Below are 19,187 nucleotides of genomic sequence, written 5' to 3'. Positions count from 1 at the left end.
CTGTATGTATCTGCTAAATGTGTGTTAGAGTAAGAGAATAAAAATAAAGGGGGGGAAACAAACAATTAAAACCACAAAACACAGATAAAAAAATCGAATTCATTGCTTAAAACTGATATATATGGAAGCCCATTGCACTGGAGTAGTCGAGCCTTGGTAAATCATAATTATTGCATTAAAAGTCAAACATTAGACATGTTATATTTTTTAGATGAAAAGTAGAAATTCTGACTTAAATCTCGTGTCAAAATAACATGAAAGAGATGAAAGAGATGAAATTATGATATACTGTAGTGTGACATGCTTATGAGATTAAAAAGTAAACATTATGACTTTGCCTTTTTAAGCCATGATTTCGACTTCGTATGTACATTTCTACATTGCCATAATTATGACTTTTATGTCAATTTCAATTTTCATGTCATATGATTCGGTCATCATTTCGACTTTCAATATGATTTTGATTAACAGCATTTTATTTGACTTATGTGGCCAAAAAAAAAGGGCTTCCATATGCTGTTGAACTGGATTTTACAGAAGATTATATCCACAGGAAAAATATCTAACGATCAACTGAAGTATTTCTCAAGAAAGAGCTTTTGAGTAGAGAAAGAGGAAAATGAAGAAAATTTTGGAATATTTATTGCCAGATTTTCTCGTGCATGCCAAAAATCAACATCTACAAATCTAAGTTGTGACATATGAACCCCTCTGTTAAAATACAATTGTTGTGATAAAATTAAAATGAATATTTAAACAAATTAGATTTCACCCGGTTATAACAGACACATGAAAACGCAGATCCTTTAAAGTGCCTGCAAGTAAAGAGTAGAGATTGATGAATCAGCACTTGTTTGAGTAGAGTTGAGACCATGCAGCCTATCCGCTCGCAGCACAGATCTTCAATCATTGAACCAGTAAACCACAACCTCCCCCAGACGCGTGACGTGTGATCGCTGCTGTCCATCCGCGACGCTCCTGAATCGCTCGCATCGCAACAACCGGTGGATGCAACACGTCTCTCGGACTCACTGGTGCTGAAGCTGCGCGCACTCGGAAGATTCCAGCATTCCACAACCCATCACATCGACACTATGGATCGTGATGCCTTTTATCGCCTGATGAAACTTCCCTTCGTTTTGTTTTTCCGCTTTAACCATCACGCTCGTGATTTGTTCGTGCAATTTAATGTTCGTGGGAATCAGTAACCTGAGGTATTAACTCGGTTTTTTTGGTAGTTATGATTGTCAATTTGACTCGCGCGCAACTGCGCTCCATAAACTGACGCTTTCATTTAGTTGCACTCCAGCTTCACCAAAAAGCGCAGAGAGATTTCTGGAGTGAATCGCCTTATAAACGCGCAACTGGAGCAGAACCAGTGCCATGGGTAAGAACATAAAGCAAAGAAACATTTCTGTTGGTTTGCTAAATGTCCGTGCTCTCGCATTTAAGTGCGTAATGACAAACAGCCTCTCATGTTCGAAGCGCATGCAAATCATTGAACTTGAATCATCTGGTGCAAATTAGATAATTGTGTGTTTTTGGGCGCGTTTATTGATTATGGATTTGTGCGTGTGTTTTGCCTGCATTTTGATGGTCAATCAATTTCTCCATTCCTGATTTCAGTCGTGTTCTTTTCCACCTTCCTGGGCATTTATCACTAGACCACAAGCATTAACGCAAACGCCTTTTAATTTATAGTGAATTATGGAGCTAAAATGCTTCTGGACTTTTACGTTTCTTTATCATGCGAGATTTTATGAATTTATGAACAAAAGCATCTCTTTTTCTTGTTTCATATTGTTTCAAGGGTGTATTTTTCTAATTATTAATGAACATTGATCAACAGAACACAAATACTTTCTTTTCTTTACTGAGAGTGTTGCCCACAGTAACGAGTGCGGCAGTAGATGATGCAGGTGCTACATTTAGTTGATCAACATCGTCTCCTTTTTGCTATCACTAGTTTATTTTTTTATTTGAGCACAACCATTTGTCATGCTACAAGACTATTTAAACTGATCTGAATGCAGAAAGGTGACATGCTTTATTTTAATTTCATATACATTGTAACCTAAAAAAAACGATAATTATCCATAAAGTTAGTTATTTTAAAGCTGCAAGCAAGCATAATAATAATAAAAATAAAAGAATGACCAGTACATTGCTTTTGGCACACCCTATTAAAAGCTCAGAAATGCTTTATGATAGGTCTGAGTCTAGTGGAAAGGAAGCTTTTTACAGTGTTGTAATTGGTCTCTTGCGGCAGTCCAGAGGAACATGATAGACTTTGTCTTTGTAATTTGCATTCTGGATGGCATTCAGCAGTTGCTAGGATTCATAATGGTAAATCCTTGTGCTTTACACTGAAATCCAAAATTACCTCAATCATCATTTGAATCAGTGGCCATGTTACAATCAATTAAGGAAGTGCATTAGAGAGCGGCTCCATCTGTGAACCCTGCTGATTCTTTACTGAATAAGGTATAAATAGGAGCACGTCCTGGAGCATGTTATGTTACTCAGACTTCATCGATATAAATCACTTACTAAACAGAACTATATTCTGCTTATCCCCAGATGCATTGATGCCTCATTCAACACTCTAATATATATATATATATATATATATATATATATGAAGAGTTCAGATGCAAAAGCCTCTAAGTGCCATTTGAAATTTTCTTCTAGAATGATCATTTTTATCAAGCTTGTATATTTAAGTTCAGTGATTTCACTTAAATTGCAATGATAATTACCTATTAATTGTTATTTAAGTGAAATTACTGAACTTAAATACACAAGCTTGATAAAAATCATCATTAAAGAAGAACATTTCAAATGGCATTTAGAGGCTTTTGCATCTGGACTCTTCATATATAAAAAACATTATTAGTTCCACAAATTACTCCAGGTAACGGAGGCCAGCTTGTTTGAGCTTTGTGAGTAAACCTCACTCCCCTCACCTCAAGAGATGCACTATAGCGACTTTTGTTATCGTCCATCTCCAATGCCGGAAATGCCGGCTCGAATCCAGCTCAAAGTGGAGCGAGATGAACCGAAGGGGTTACATATGGGAATTTTGTTAAGGTTTTGAACTTTATATCACATTCTTTAATCATTTGGATAATCTATGTTTTTAATTATGAATAAAAACCTGCTTAAAACCAATTTGTATAGCCAATTTGGTCAGCTTGAGCTAAACCTGCGATTAAATTGGAAAAAAAGAGAAAAAGGCATTCATTTCTCACCATCATGTCGTTCCAAAACACAGTAAGGCTTTCATTCCTCTTCAAAACTCAAATTAAGGTATTTGAATGGAAATCTTTCTATCCTTTCACTGACAGCTCATACAACCAAGTTCATAAGGAGATCATAAAACTAATCCATATGAATTGAATGGTAATTTTCTGAAGAGACTCGATTGCTGATATAATTTAGGCTTTAATTCACATATAAATATTGATCATTAAACATAAACAGAAGCTCAACCGAACATGATTGACGCACGAGAATTAACCTTATTGGTTCTTGCTGAAGCTCAAACGTGCTGAACATGAGAATGAACCTCATTGGTTCATGCTTGAGCTTCTGTTTACCATATCCGATGTGTTTATTCATATGGATTAGTTTTACAATCTCTTTATGAACTTTTTGAAGCATCAATGTTGTAGTTGTGTGGATTGTCAATGGAGGGATAGAAATCATTCAGATTTCATTAAAATATCTTCATTTGTTTTTCTACGATGAACAAAAGTCAGGTTTGGAACGACATAAATGATGACAGAGTTTTTGGCTGAACTAACCCTTTAAGTTGAAGTAAATGCAGAAAGATCTCCAGCCATCTATGAGAGGAGCATGTGAAGTTCTCCTACAGAAACTAGACCTGATAACCATGCAGAGAATCCCCTAATTGGCATAATGTGTGGAACTGAAGATCATTCTAGAATGTTAAATGAAAGAATTTACTTGGCAAATACTCATTATCACTGGGAGCATTTTAAATCTCAGAGCTATACAGCGTGTTAAATTAAGTATGTTGACATGAAAAATGCATTTTCAAACCACAGATATGTTAATTTGAGCAAACACTTAATGTATGCCAGAATAACTATGAGAAAACACGATCTGATAACTGCATGCTCTATCAAGATGAATCTAATTTAATATTATTAACAAAATGCATTATCTTAAGAACTCCAGGGCAAAGAGGGGCTTTGTCCATATGGCACAAGTCCAAGCACATTAGGAATATTCGAAAATTCCAGTCATGCACACACAGTATTAAAATAGCCACAACTGCTTATTTTTGCCAGACTGTGCAGCCACAATACACTTAAAACATGCTTTATTTAATACTTTCCAGTTTTTAAAATTATTAGTTTTAATATAATAAACCATGCATGAACCATGATTAGGGTTAGGCTTTTTGATTATAATGCTAACATATAGTCAATTTGTTAAGCATACAATTTTTTAAGCATACATAAGTTACTGGTAATGCTGCCTAACTATAATGAAAGCAAATAACGATGGATTCGAAACAGCAGGCTTTCCACTGGGATAACCAGAGATGCTCTACAGAGTAAACTTGACCTCCACGCCTCCACATTCCAGTCCTCAAAAGCCTCCTCAAAAGTGAGTGTTTCATGCAGGATGGGAGTAGTCCTCCACATCCCACTGCAAACTCCACTCAGCTACAGTATGAAACGCCCACTTTAAACTATCCAATCAATTCTGACGGATGTAATCAAGTCCCATTTTTAGTAGCATTGAAGAATCTGTTTCACTAAAACAAAACAAAAAATGTAAAGGGATACTCCACCCAAAAATGAAAACTCTGTCATCATTTACTCACCCTCAAGTTGTTGCAAACCTCTATGAGTTTCTTTCTTCTGCTGAAGATATTTTGAAGAACGATTGGTACTTTGGCACCATTGACTTCCATAGTATTTTTTTTTCTACTATGGAAGTCAATGGTGCCAAATAACTGTTTGGTTCCAATCGTTCTTCAAAATATCTTCCTATGTGTTCAGCAGAAGAAAGAAACTCATACAGGTTTGCAACAACTCGAGGGTGAGTAAATGATGGCAGAGTTTTCATTTGTGGGTGGAGTATCCCTTTAAAGTACACACACACACTATGGAAACAAATGGCTTGTCCATTAGGTTAATGTTGGGGGGAAAAAAAGTAATTTACCTTGCATTCGACATTCTGTGATTTGAACCCTTAACCTTGACGTTCCTTGCACCAATTGAGCTAGAAACAGCACAGAGAACAGACAAAGTTGAATGCTTGTTCATTTCAGCCTCGCCACTGACGAAAATAATTAAGTTCTCAGAAGCACATTATGTTTTCACCTTTTCCTCTAGCAAGGTTTAGTTCCTCCCCTATGGCTCTCGACAAGGCTTGTATTCCAATCAGATTATGATCGGATGACACAAAATAGACACAAATTAAGATTAGCTACTCCCATGAACATTAAACTGAGGATAGAAAGGAAAAAGCACTGCAAACTCATTGCAGGGGCAGTCCATTGGGAAAGGCAGTCCTCTGTGGACTGAGAGTCTGAAAAAAAGGAAACCTAGACCTCAATTGGAAAAGTGTTGGTGCACTGGGAATTGAAGCATGAGTGAAAGTTAATCTACCAAAAAGCATGTCATCAAGCAATATCCTTCAAAGTTTAAACCGGGGCTGTCAATTTAATAATAATGTTAATTGAATTAATTGCATTATACACAGTTTAATTGATTGCATAAATTAATATAAGCTGAGGAAATCTCCTAATGCATTAATTAAATACAGTTAATTGGTTTAAACACAACATGTACTATAGAGTAACTCTTGACCTTTCTCCATCTGCATTTCTGGCTGTGTTGGTGGTGATTTTGTTCTTTGGATAAAAAGACGGCAGTCTCTGCCAGCACTAAAGATGTGTACTCTTGTGCACCTGAAGACATGGATAAATGTGGCTTGTTTGACACATAAGCTTTATGTGTTGTGTTACCCTGCTACATTATTTCTCAAACCCTCACTGCATTCGTCTTGCTTCTTAATCATCTCCTGCTGAGTCTAGCCCGTGTATTACTCTCCATGTCAGGGTAATGGAACAGTGCAGGGTTCATTTGAAATATCAACTTGTCTTTTTTGCCAAAGGAGATGGCAGCTCTCGTTCTCTCGTTCGCTCACCCTCTCTCGCCGTCCTGATGTCGAAAGCCCTGTTAATGGCCTTCTGAACCACATAATCATGAACATCCATGAGTGTCCTTGAACCTCAATTAGTTTTTCTTGGGCTCCCCCCAAAAAAAGACGTCTGGTAAAAAGTGGCCTAGACATTAAATTATTCATGCCATCTTGTGCATCCATCAGATCAGAACAATGGCCCCATAGTGAGACATTGAGTGAGAGACAGGAAGAATCAACAAGAGACAAGATGAAACAGTGCTTACAACATAAATTTAGCAAAAGTAATGTGATGAATTTCAGAATGAAGCAGGAAACCCCAACTGTTTGGTTACCGACACTCTACAAAATATGGTAACACTTTAGAATACGATTCCTTCGTTAATGAATAACTACACAAGAACTAATGAGTAACACAATATTAACAATCTAGTAACTATTATTAACTAACAAGAAACTCTGATTAACGAACTAGTAAGTAATAGCGCACAGACGAAAGTGGTAGTTCACTATTAAGTAATCAATAGCTACTATTTTTTTAATACTTCCCAGAGAACTACTGAAAAAGTTTATTAACAATCTAGTAACTACTATAAACTAAAAGAAACTCTTATTAACGAATTAGTAAGTAATAGCTCACAGATGAAAGTGTTACTAGATACTTCTGTGGGAATTATTAATTATTTGGATCCGTATTATAAAGTGAAGATCATTGGAACTAACTAGTAATTACTCAAGTGTTACTAAAGACATTTTCTAAAAAATACTAAAGTTCACCAAAAATCTCAAACATTTGCACAAATCATGACTAGATCATGTAGTAACACTTGAGTAATTACTAGTTAGTTCCAATGGTCTTCACTTTATAATACGAATCCAAATAATTAGTAATTCCCACAGAAGTATCTAGTAACACTTTCATCCGTGAGCTATTACTTACTAATTTGTTAATAAGAGTTTCTTTTAGTTAATAGTAGTTACTAGATTATTAATAAACTTTTTCAGTAGTTCTCTGGGAAGTATTAAAAAAATAGTAGTTATTGATTACTTAATAGTGAACTACCACTTTCGTCTGTGCGCTATTACTTACTAGTTCGTTAATCAGAGTTTCTTGTTAGTTAATAGTTACTAGATTGTTAATATTGTGTTACTCATTAGTTCTTGTGTAGTTATTCATTAACGAAGAAACCGTATTATAAAGTGTTACCCAAAATATATTCTTTTGTGTTCAGAAGAAGAAAGTAATTCATACAGGTTTGGAACAACTTGAGAGTGAGTAAATAATTTTGGTTGAACTATTCCTTTACAAAATGGATTGTGTATTGAGGAAGTGAATAGATCAATTTACAAGTTATAATATGTAGCATGTGGACAGTCAGGAACACACACTACAGCTTCGATAAAACTTTCCCTCCATGGTGGCTGTGCTTTTAAAAACAGCCTTATCTGCTCTTGATTTTAACCAGTTAAGTGAGAGGAAAACCTTAAGCGAATCAGCTCTGAAAATCTTTATCCTCTAATGACTCACAAATGTTTAATTTGCTCATTGATTTCTTTAACAGCCAGACCTGGAGATTGATTGCAGAGGTTCACATGCAGTCTTTTTTTTTTCTTCTTAGTTGAAGTTTTTTTTTCCTGTTGTACCAATTTAATAACAAGCAAGAGAAAATGTTCCAAATCCACTGAGTTGCTCATGAAATACCCGAGAGAAAAAACTATCCATATCTCAGTGAGAGTGCAGCTCTCGTCGAATATTTTGCCCCCAATTAATAGAACGTGTAGTATTAATAGGTCATATAATTATTTAAAGAATGTTGTCTTCTGAGGCAGCTGTAAGCAAGCCTACCCGGTTGTGCGGTCTCATGTTGGAAGAATTACCACATTCTTATGGGATCTTTAGACGATGTCGCTAATGATCTCTGCGGCTAAGGGAAGTGATGTGCTTTCAATACCATGTCTCTGTTCCAGTAACTAGTCAGCAGGATACGGGTGGCCTTTAGCCACAGAACGAAACATATTTACAGCCCCAATAGGACACTGTTATATAAAATTGATTACTGTGTAAACCGTTTGGTATGCCCCATTACTGTCGCACATCTCTTCTTGTTAAAGCGTCAGCGCAAAGCAGCAGAACAGCAGGAATCGTATTTGTCATGTGTTCCTTGCTAATGACACAAACAAACTTTGAGACGGATGACCCTGGCGTTCCCTTTCTCTCATTCCTAATTTAGCATGGCGCATAAGATGCATTCAGTGTTAGGCTGCTTTGAGCTACATAGATTGTGAAGGCATGCTATTTTTAATCTCAAATGTGTAAGCATTAGTTCAATCTTTTGAGGGGGTGTGCAAGCAACGACGTACCGTACTGCTCCGTGCATGTGTTAGACGTATGCTGATTAGCTCCGCTCTGATAAGTGGCGCTCATTGATTTCCATTCATTTAAAATGCTCTCTTCGCTTCCCACTCACTTCCATTTTGTCTGAAACCAGGGTACATTAAAAGGTGTAGCGCTAAATGATGGATAAATCCACTCGAATCCTTGTATTCAATTAGCGGGCCCCCAGTGCGATTTTTCGATGTCATGCATTATGTCTTAATAGCTCGAAAACACTCGCCACACTCTGCAGGATGTCCCCCATCCATCACAGTCACGAATCGTTATCCTTGATGATAAAGGTGAGGGCGTGCATAATGGATGTGCTCGGTCACCTGCAAACCTGTGATCTCTAGGGTGAATACTAAAACTGACCTCAAATGTTGTCTGTCTGTGTGTCTCTCTGCAGGGCCCTTACTCTGGGAAGGGCGCCTGTCGTGTTTTCTTCTCCATGCGTCTGTTCTCCTGCTGCTCAGCAAGGGGGAGCGGATGTGCCCTGTGAGTTGCCGCTGCGAAGGCAAGATTGTTTACTGCGAGTCTGGCGCCTTTCAAGACGTCCCGGAGAACATCTCTCAAGGGTGCCAGGGTTTATCCCTGCGGTACAACAGCATCTTGTTGTTGCTACCTTACCAGTTTGCTCACCTCAACCAGCTGGTCTGGCTCTATCTGGACCACAATTCCATCAGCGAAGTGGACAGACTGGCCTTCCAGGGACTTCGTCGGCTAAAGGAACTGATCTTGAGCTCTAACAAGATTGTGCAGTTGCAAAATGGCACCTTTGAGACTGTCCCGAACCTGCGCAACCTTGACCTGTCCTACAATCAGCTGCAGGACTTGATACCAGGGCATTTCCATGGACTTCGCAAGCTTCAGAATCTTCACCTGCGATCAAACAACATCAAAAGCATCCCCGTCCGCACGTTTATGGAGTGTCGGAGCCTGGAGTTTCTAGATTTGGGATACAATCGCCTGCGGACTATCACCCGTACGACCTTCCTGGGACTGCTCAGGCTGACAGAACTTCACCTTGAGCACAATCAGTTTTCCAGGATTAACTTTTTCCTATTTCCACGCCTCTTAAACCTACAGGCTCTTTATCTGCAATGGAATCGCATACGGACTGTCGTCCAAGGTTCGCCTTGGACTTGGCACACTTTGCAAAAATTGGATCTATCGGGCAACGAGATTCAAATTTTGGATCCCGCTATTTTTCGGTGTTTGCCCAATTTGCACACTCTCAATCTGGAGTCCAACAAGATCAGTAATGTGTCCCAGGAAGTGGTTTCATCGTGGATCTCCATTAGCACTATCAACCTGGCAGGAAACATATGGGACTGTAGCTCTAGTATCTGCCCTCTGGTGTCTTGGCTGAGAAACTTCAGGGGAACTAGAGATGCCAGTATTATTTGTAGCACTCCCAAATCTCTTCAGGGAGACAGAGTCATGGAGGCAGTGAGGAACAACTCGGTGTGCGAGGAGATATTTACCGTGGAACCGACCACGGAATTGACACTTCTTTTGACTACTACTATGACAACTCTTTATGTGACAAAGCCACCCACAACCACCACTACAACCCCACGCACCACAACGAAACAGCTTTCCCAAGTTACTCACATACAAAGACTCACCCCAAAAGTTGTATTCCCTGTTCAGTCTGACAAAGAATTCCGATCACCTCTAACAGTGACGCCTAGCACCCTACCCTTCACCCCTGAACCTGAGTTTGAACATATGACCTTCCACAAGATAGTCGCTGGCAGCGTTGCCCTATTTCTCTCAGTCTCATTAATCCTATTAGTGATTTACGTGTCGTGGCGACGATACCCTAACAGCATGAGGCAACTCCAGCAGCACTCCATCCGACGCAAGCGCAGGAAAAAGACTCGAGAGCCTGAACATAACATCAACTCGCAACTGCAAGAGTATTACCTAAGCTACAACCATGCCGATGCAGAGACGATAGACTCTTTGGTTAACGGGGCGTGCACCTGCACCATCTCGGGCTCCAGAGAGTGCGAGGTATGACCAACCATTAAAAAACGCATTCTCTGCACCGGGGAGTCAGAGGTAAACCTTTTTAAGAGCATGACTGCCCATTTAATTCTTTCTTCTCTTTGCCCTGTCGTTACTTTGAAATGCTCACATTTGCACGAGTAGAGGCATAGTTCACCTAAAAACAAAAATTCTCTTTTTAATTTATTCACCAGGTCATTTCAAACATGTATGTTGTTATTGGTTTTCCCCAAATGAGAATCTTAATTCTGATTTTTTTTTTCATATAACACCCTGTCAAGCTGTAAAAAGGACAATTTCTATTCTCTTCATGAAATTTGCATAAATGCAGTCCATCTGACTTGTGCACTATATTGAAAATATTCTAAGCTTTAGTCATATGAACATCTTTTTTGGTTTTGCTATTTTTTGGAGCTTGACAGATATTGCCACTATGACAGTTCCCTGTCTTTTAACTCTTTCCCTGCCAGCGTTTTATTTTATTTACTTTTTTAAGTTGCCAGCCACTGCCAGCATTTATGATAATTTTCACAAAAGTTTCATGCCCCCCAGAATATTATTTTCTTGTATGAATATCTGAATATTCAATGTATCAAAGAACAGACCCATGCTTTTAAAACAAATTTTAAACACCCATGCTTTTAAACAAATCAAAAAAAGTATCACACTTGAATGTGGGTAAGTTTAACAGTAAAGCAAGATTTTAAGCAAAAAGCTGAGAAAATCGTGGAAAATCAAAGACTACATCAAGATCGGATTTAGAACAATGATCAAAACATAGTTGGAGTAGATCAAGTCCATTAACACCCCCTAAGGTTGCAGTCCTATACCTCGTCCTGGGTCAACATTTCATTCGGTAACATTAGGCAGTTTTGATTTATATTCTGTTGGTGATGGCGTTATTTTTATATGCTATTGGTGATAGTTTTATTTTACACATGCATCTGCTTACATATGATAATGCTCATAGATATCCACAATAAAGGCTAGATGTCTTACGGCGGAGTTTCTATCGTCATCACCAGCGGCCATCTTGTCACAGGCAAACTGATGTAAGATGAGTGATCAGCAAGAACATTCTGGATGATTATTTATTTATACACTTATGATTCATAAGTACGCAGTGTCATAGCTACATCTCTGACGTTTATAACAAACCAAATCGTTTGAAAATCCGAAGAAAATTGAGCAAGTTATGGTTATTTAAAAAATACATGCACCATTAAACCACCATTGCCTGTGACAAGATGGCCGCCAGGTGCAGACGTCGACCTCCATTGGCCAGCAGCGTGGATAAGATATTTAGCCTTTATTGTGGATATCTAGGATATTGCTTGTTTCTGCTTCTTCTTCTGCTATTTCTTCATGCTGGAGTGGTTAGAGCCATGGCACAGTGACTAGTAGTGCATGTGCTCATGGGACAATCTGTTCTGCTACCTTTTTTCATACATTGACAATTGACAAGTTCATCCTTTAACCGCCATAGTAGTTTGTTCAATTTTACAACCTTTGAGTGCTTTTAAATTGGCTCTATAATTTTCTCTTGATGGTCTCCCTCAATTAAACCTAATTCATAGCTAACAATCCCAGCAGAGTTCTATCATCTTTAGTTGCCTTACAAAAACTAAGCCTTTTGACACGAAACAACACTCACAATGACATTCTCGTGAGTCACTATTATCAGCCCTGTGTTTATCATGGGACGAGGAGGAACTGAAATAGCGTTCAGTAATTATGCACTTAAATTATGGAGCTTTATTTTACAAAGCATTCTTTTTTTTTCTAGACGCATTATGCTGCATGACTACATTCTTTGCCCTTTACCAGTACCAGCTGTTGGAAATCAATGTACATATTCATGTTTTCCATCACCTTCAATTATTGCCTAGTCTTTCAACTCCTGCTTGGGGCTGCTACATCATTTATTTGATCACTTCTTAGCAGCTCTGCGTTGTAACAGGTCATTGCGTATTTAGTTTTGACATTTAATGAGTGGGAGTACTCATTATGTGTGTTATTATTTATAAAAAAAGATCAAAAAAAAAAATCCTGTGTTTTTGTCAAATTGACCTAGCTCTAGTTTAATCTCTCGTCATTTTGGAAAGCTTTTAAAAACAACCTAACCAAAAAATGACATTTTTGATCTGGCCTAATTTTACCTTTTAATTGTAATTTGACACAAAGCACAGCAATTATAGATCACACTGGCCGACTCGATCAAATCCTCAGGCTGAGACACTTTTCTGCTGTGCACCACAGTGGTTCTCAATCTCAACTGATGGGCTGTATGGATAGGGTCAAAGAAAGGGAGTGCCAAAGATAAAAATAGACTTTAACAATTTAACATGTTCATTTAGTGTAATTAATAAGTAATGCAATTTATAATGCCTCCTATACTCATACTTAGGGATTTTCATGGAAATTCAAGCCTGAAATGACTAGAATCATGCTTTTACTAACTGTTTCATAAAAAGCCGCTATAGATGAGTGATCAGCACGAACACAAATACTCTTATTTCGTTGAAATCTTGACGGATTTACAAACGGTTTGGTTTCTTAGAAAGGTTATTAACGTGGCTATAATTCTGGATGATTATTTATTTAAACATTTATTATTCATAAGTATGGTTATTTAAAAAGTACATGCACCATTAAAACACAATTGTTACGAGTGAACGAGCTGCCTGTGGCAAGATGGCCGCCAGGTGCAGACGTCGACCTCCATTGGCCAGCAGCGTGGATGAGATATCTACAGTAGCCTTTATTGTGGATATCTATGATATTGCTTGTTTCTGCTTCTTCTTCGCATGTGGTTTGATCAGAAGACTTAGCACTCTTTCAGAAGATACCTTATAGCGCCCCCTACCACATAACAATGAAAACACGGAAAGATGGAAATTTCCATCAATGGCTGGTCTCACAAATTAAGAAAATTTCAGTGGCGGGGAAAGAGTTAATAAAAAAAAAAGACTTCAAAAGATTCCACTTGCATGTTCTACAGAAAAAAATAACAGCATGTTTAGAAAAAGTAAATGGCCACGTTTAGCATTTTGGGTAGTGCTTGAATTGATGGGGGGGGGGGATTTTGGACCCCTCTAAAGATTTATACTGTACAGTCCACACACCCCGTATGATCAACACAGATATGGCAGTCTTTTATGATATTTGACTGATATCTTTGACTGTGCTGATGCAGGTATCTCTCTGGACTCTATCAGCGCTGCTGTTCGGATTAGATAGATACATTCATGCCAGCCGAACTGCTGCAGAAGATTCATTCATGACATCGCCTCGACTCTCATGAACGCGTGCCATAGCTCTATGACTTATCTATTTCTATATCATGAAAGGCCAATTGGGGCAGATAATAATGGACTAAAGAAAACTGGTGGTAACAAATAAGAATCGGAGCCTAAAATCGAAATTTTCTCCATTATCTCTGTCTCTCTCTCTCTCATTGAAATAGGCAGTTTGGGCGGCCATACCGGTCGCAAATATGGCGGCGTTCTATCTGTAGTGACGTAGCTAGCATCTCATTATGTTACTGCGTTAGTGTGGGGCTATTTTGAGCCTTGTTAGTGGTATAAACTAGCGATTTCTTTTTACTTAGTCAATGCCCCCATTACTAGCATTATACGCTAAACAGTTTTTAGAGATAAAACTCTTTACATTCGATTATCATGAAAACAAACCTCAGAAAACGGTTGACTATGTACCGATGTTTTATTACACCAAAGGTTCATTGTTCGCCGGAGTTCTCCTTTAAGTATCAGTATATTGAATGATATGTTGACTTCTAAAGCCACGATTCATTAGATGATTTTTCACAAATCAATTAATTTGATGTATTAATTAGCCTGCTTAAATTGATGCACAGCCCTATTCACAGTAAATGCAACTAACCACATTATTGTGCTTGTAGTTTGGTGAGGGCAATAAATATGTTTATTAAAAGGAAGGAGAAAACGCTTCCCATTCCATCAAAATTATATTTCTGTGCTATTTCATCTGTGTATCACAATCTAGCCAAATTGCACAGATGCCAACATGAGCAGATGCATGAAATGCCTTCATCCATGAAAACCACAAATACACCAAAATTACACATTACAAGGTAAATAGCTGCAGAGAGCATAAATCCATTGCAATTGGCTTTATGCACAGCTGCACTACTTCCTGAACTTCAGCCAGCTTTCCTTGTTTCCTGTCTTCCATTATTGGACAAACTGATTAATCCAGGTGCGTCTGATTATTGTTGTTGTGGCTACTGAGGTCAGACACACCTGGATCAATCAGTTTGTCCAGTAATGGCAGACAGGAAACAAGATAGCAAACTGACATTGAATCAACGTGGAAACATGACATCGAAACAACGTTGATCTGACATTGTTTTGCTCATCGAATTAACGTTGAACCAACATCAGACGCGCCATTATTCAAAACTAACGTAAAATCGACGCAGTTAGCTTTCCAAACGTTGAAACGATGTTGATTTCAAGTTGATTTTCCGTTAGTTTTGAAGAATGGCACGTCTGGCGTTGGTTCAACGTTAATTCGATGAGCAAAACAATGTCAGATCAACGTTGTTTCAATGTCAGTTTGCTATCTGGGAAGGAGCTGGCTGAGGTTCAGGAAGTAGTGCAGCTGTGCATAGAGCCAATTCAGAAGACATTTAGAAACCAAAAACTGAACATAGTCCTATTCCTATCCCATTCGTGATGCCCAATGCAGCAAAACCAGCCGAGAACCATTGTCTTAACTTGTCACCACAATGATGAGAGTGATGCTATACTGGCTTGTCTCCAAAGTGCTGAGTGTGACTTTCAGAGAATGTCACATTTTACTGTGCTTGATGGTTCCATAAAGATGTCAATCATTTTCCCACCAGTCTCGAAGCTCTCAAATTATAGAAATATACAGTGTGGCATATGCTCATGTGCATCATGCTGAAGGCATTTAGAGCTTATACCTCATCATTCATCTCTCTCTGTTCACCTATACAAAAAACAATGTGAATGGTTTTTAGGAGGCTTGAGTATTTTAGTATCAGGACTGTAATTGTTAAAGGATTAGTTCACTTTTGAAAAAAACTTTTGCTGATAATTTACTCGCCCCCATGTCATCCAAGATGTCCATGTCTTTCTTTCCTCAGTCGAAAAGAAATTAAGGTTTTTGATGAAAACATTCCAGGATTTTTCTCCTTATAATGGACTTCCATGGGAACCAGGTCCAACCGAGGTCCAAACGACAGTTTCAGATGCAGCTTCAAATGTCTTTAAACGACACCAGACGATGAATAAGGGTCATATCATGCGAAACGATCGGTTATTTCAAAGCTTATTCCAAAAATTTAACTTTTCTAAGGACAAATGCTAGCCTTTCTCCATTCTGTGAGGCGCGTTTGCAACGTCACGTAATACGTAATTACGTTTAAAAGGTCACGGGCGACGTAGCCAGAAGTACAGAGTCAGTGTTTACAAGTTGAACGCATAGGTTGAACGTGAAAACTAACTCGGTAAAACTAAAAAGGTAAAACAACGATGTCGGACGATTTTGATTCTGTACTTCTGGCTACGTCGCCCGTGACCTTTTGAACGTATTTACGTATTACGTGACGTTGCAAACGCGCCTCACAGAATGGAGAAAGGCTAGCATTTGTCCTTAGAAAAGTTACATTTTTGGAATAAGCTTTGAAATAACCGATCGTTTCGCATGATAAGACTCTTATTCATCGTCTGGTGTCGTTTAAAGACATTTGAAGCTGCATCTGAAACTGGTATTAACTGTCGTTTGGACCTCGGTTGGACCTGGTTCCCATGGAAGTCCATTATAAGGAGAAAAATCCTGGAATGTTTTCATCAAAAGCCTTAATTTCTTTTCGACTGAGGAAAGAAAGACATGGACATCTTGAATGACATGGGGGTGAGTAAATTATCAGCAAAAGCTTTTTCAAAAGTGAACTAATCCTTTAATAAATGTAACACCATGGGCAGAATAAATTTTGCGTTTGCGTAAACATCACATTCACATGCTGTTCATGTGCTCATTTTTTTAGTAGATCAGTTGACAGTTCCCAATTCAAAACCAGCTGTCGGTCCTCCTTTATGCGTTGATTCATTAAGACAACCTGGTGAATTTCAAAGGCAATTGTCATGGCATAACTGCTGTACATCAAGCTCTATTTTAATCTGTACCAATACTGTGACTATAACTTCCCCAATCTTCTGGTGACCTCGAGATTGTTTTCCTAGTCTTTCAATGACGCTTCCACCTTGGCTTCACACTTCTAATCTCAGCATGAAATTGCTCGTTTTTGCATCCCTGCTGAAGCTTCCTAAGTGGATTCTTGCTTGCTTGCTTCTGCTGCAGATAAGGATGCTTTGCCTCCAGATCCATGAAGTGAAGTGAACTTGGGAGTTGTAATTTTAAGCGTATTTTTAGTCTGAATGCACATCACTCCGGGTCCAATTTCAGGCAGTGCGTTTTCAAGGTACTTATGCAGCAGGTCAACATGACTTTTATTGAACAAATCAGGATTTTAAAGTACATGTGTAGGTGATTAGAGGTTAGATTATGTCCTTGTGTGAATCTACAATCAAGAACATGCCTGATATATATATATATATATATATATATATATATATATTTCGCATAAAGATATCTAAGCATAACAACATTTCTACTTTCTACACAACATTCTCATTATTGTAATTATTTTCGTAAGTTTTAATTTAGATTTATTTAAATATTTCCATTATTCCTATTTTTTAATCAGCACAAATTAAAGACAATTAAACAATTATTTATGTTAATATCTTATTAAGTGCTTTTTTTTATTATTACCAGGAGGAAAAAAAATGGCTGAATGATGCAAAAAAGGCATAATTTTCTTCATGCAAAGCACAATTTACTGTATTAACAGTGTCAGGTAAGTTACTCTAAAAAAAAAAAAAAAGCAATTAGCCTAATTACTAGCTACATCTTCCACACTTTATTACTAATTACTGTCTAGTATTACATCTCTAATTACTTTCTAAATTATTTATCAACCTCAACCAGTAGAGATACAAGGATAGGCATGAAAATGTTCTTTTAATTTTGTCAAAAAATAATATAAAATTGCTAAATTATTCTTGAACTGACCAAAGTATTTAAAGGGAGAAGGTTACATTAAAAAATATTGATATTATACACTATTCTTTTACATAGATTTTTTTTTTACAGTATTTCATACATCAGACGTAACTGTAACTACAAAAAAACAAACATAGTAATTCCTTACTTTAGTCCATTAGCAAATTATCTCTATGAAATATTAATAATCTATCAAAACTTGTTATAATTCCAAAAACTTCCAAAACTTGGAAGCTGTGTGAACACACAGGCATACTTTGATTGATATTGTGGCTCATGCAGATCATTTATAGGCAACAAAACTATCAATGAACCGATAACAGCATCACTTCCTGCAACAAAACAGGACTAACAATTATAATAATTGCTCAAAATTTGCACTCAGAATTAAACTGCACGCCGCTCTTCCCATGAACATAAGCCAACAGTGTTTATACACAGACATCGCATTTATTAGCAATCTTAAAACAACTGGCTGAATGGATGAGATAAAAGACAAAGTGTATTAATAGACTGCAGTTGGCACATTTTTCTGAGCCTGCGGTGTTTCCGAGGGAGAATGCAGGGCTTGTTTTGTGTCAGAAGCCTGCAGACTGACAGATCGGAGTGAAGATACTAACATTATGCATGTGTGCGTTACATAGGAAAAGGGTTGTGCTGCGAGGTGAAGAGGGGTGCTGTGAATAATCAAATCATACGGATCAATGTGAATTTAAAAAAAAAGGGTTTCTGTATCAAGATCTCATATTTAAAAAGTAATACTGTAAAATCTGCTGTGGGGTTTGGTGACTCACCTGTCGTTGAATTCTGGGGAATATTAAGTGGTTTCACACAAAAATATCAACATGCGTTGTCATATCTCGAGGAAGCCATTCTTATGAACTCACAATATTGCGTATTATGTGTGTGAGGAGAGAAAACATTACAGATAATCCAACAATGATCTTCAATCCTCTTCAATCCTCCCTACTGAGACTCACGCTCTTTGCATAAGATGCAAAACCCTTGTTTTCACTTGGATCAAAAGCAATATTCAAGTCAACATGATATCCAAACTGACTCTATTTGTATTATTTGTTTCAGTGCATATTATTGCAAAGAAAAAAAATTGTTTTTACACTACCGTTCAGAAGTTTGGGGTTGGTAAGAGTTTTTAATGTTTTATTTTTTACTGTAATATTGTGAAATGTATCTACAATTTAAAATAATTCTTTTCTATTAGAATATATTTGAAAATGTAATTTATTCCTGTGATCAAACCTGAATTTTCAGCATCATTACTCCAGTCTTCAATGTCACGTGATCTGAAATCATTCTAATATGCTGATTTACTGCTCAAGAAACATAATATCAATGAATGCACAGTGAACAGAAAGTTCAAAAGAATGTATTTGCATGTATTTTACTTTTTTTTTTATCAATGTAAAAGTGTTTACGGACAGTTTCGATAAGTGAATCATTTCTAATGTTCATTTTTCTT

At 37.5% G+C, this 19,187-nt stretch overlaps 2 protein-coding genes across 4 annotated transcripts in view; one reads left to right on the top strand and one right to left on the bottom strand.

Moving 5' to 3' along the window:
* LOC120481360 (leucine-rich repeat transmembrane neuronal protein 4) overlaps positions 1-19,187 on the bottom strand; it is a 433,509-nt gene that overhangs the window by 366,372 nt on the left and 47,950 nt on the right. The gene's annotated exons all lie outside the window — the stretch shown is intronic.
* lrrtm4l2 (leucine rich repeat transmembrane neuronal 4 like 2) overlaps positions 941-19,187 on the top strand; it is a 30,433-nt gene continuing 12,186 nt past the window's right edge. Inside the window, exons 1-2 of one of the 2 annotated variants that reach the window (XM_039675027.2) lie at positions 941-1,387; positions 8,967-10,579. In XM_039675027.2, coding sequence (XP_039530961.2) covers positions 1,384-1,387; positions 8,967-10,579 — 1,617 coding nt within the window. In that variant the 5' untranslated portion in view covers positions 941-1,383. Of the gene's footprint in view, positions 1,388-8,966; positions 10,628-19,187 lie in introns of both variants that reach the window. The other variant, XM_039675036.2, reaches the window with a different exon arrangement.

The sequence above is a fragment of the Pimephales promelas genome, chromosome 14, assembly GCF_988280905.1.
Source record: "Pimephales promelas chromosome 14, fPimPro1.hap1.1, whole genome shotgun sequence".
Lineage (NCBI taxonomy): Eukaryota > Metazoa > Chordata > Actinopteri > Cypriniformes > Leuciscidae > Pimephales > Pimephales promelas.
Note: the sequence above shows the minus strand (reverse complement) of the source record. Positions and strands in the feature narration are given on the sequence as shown.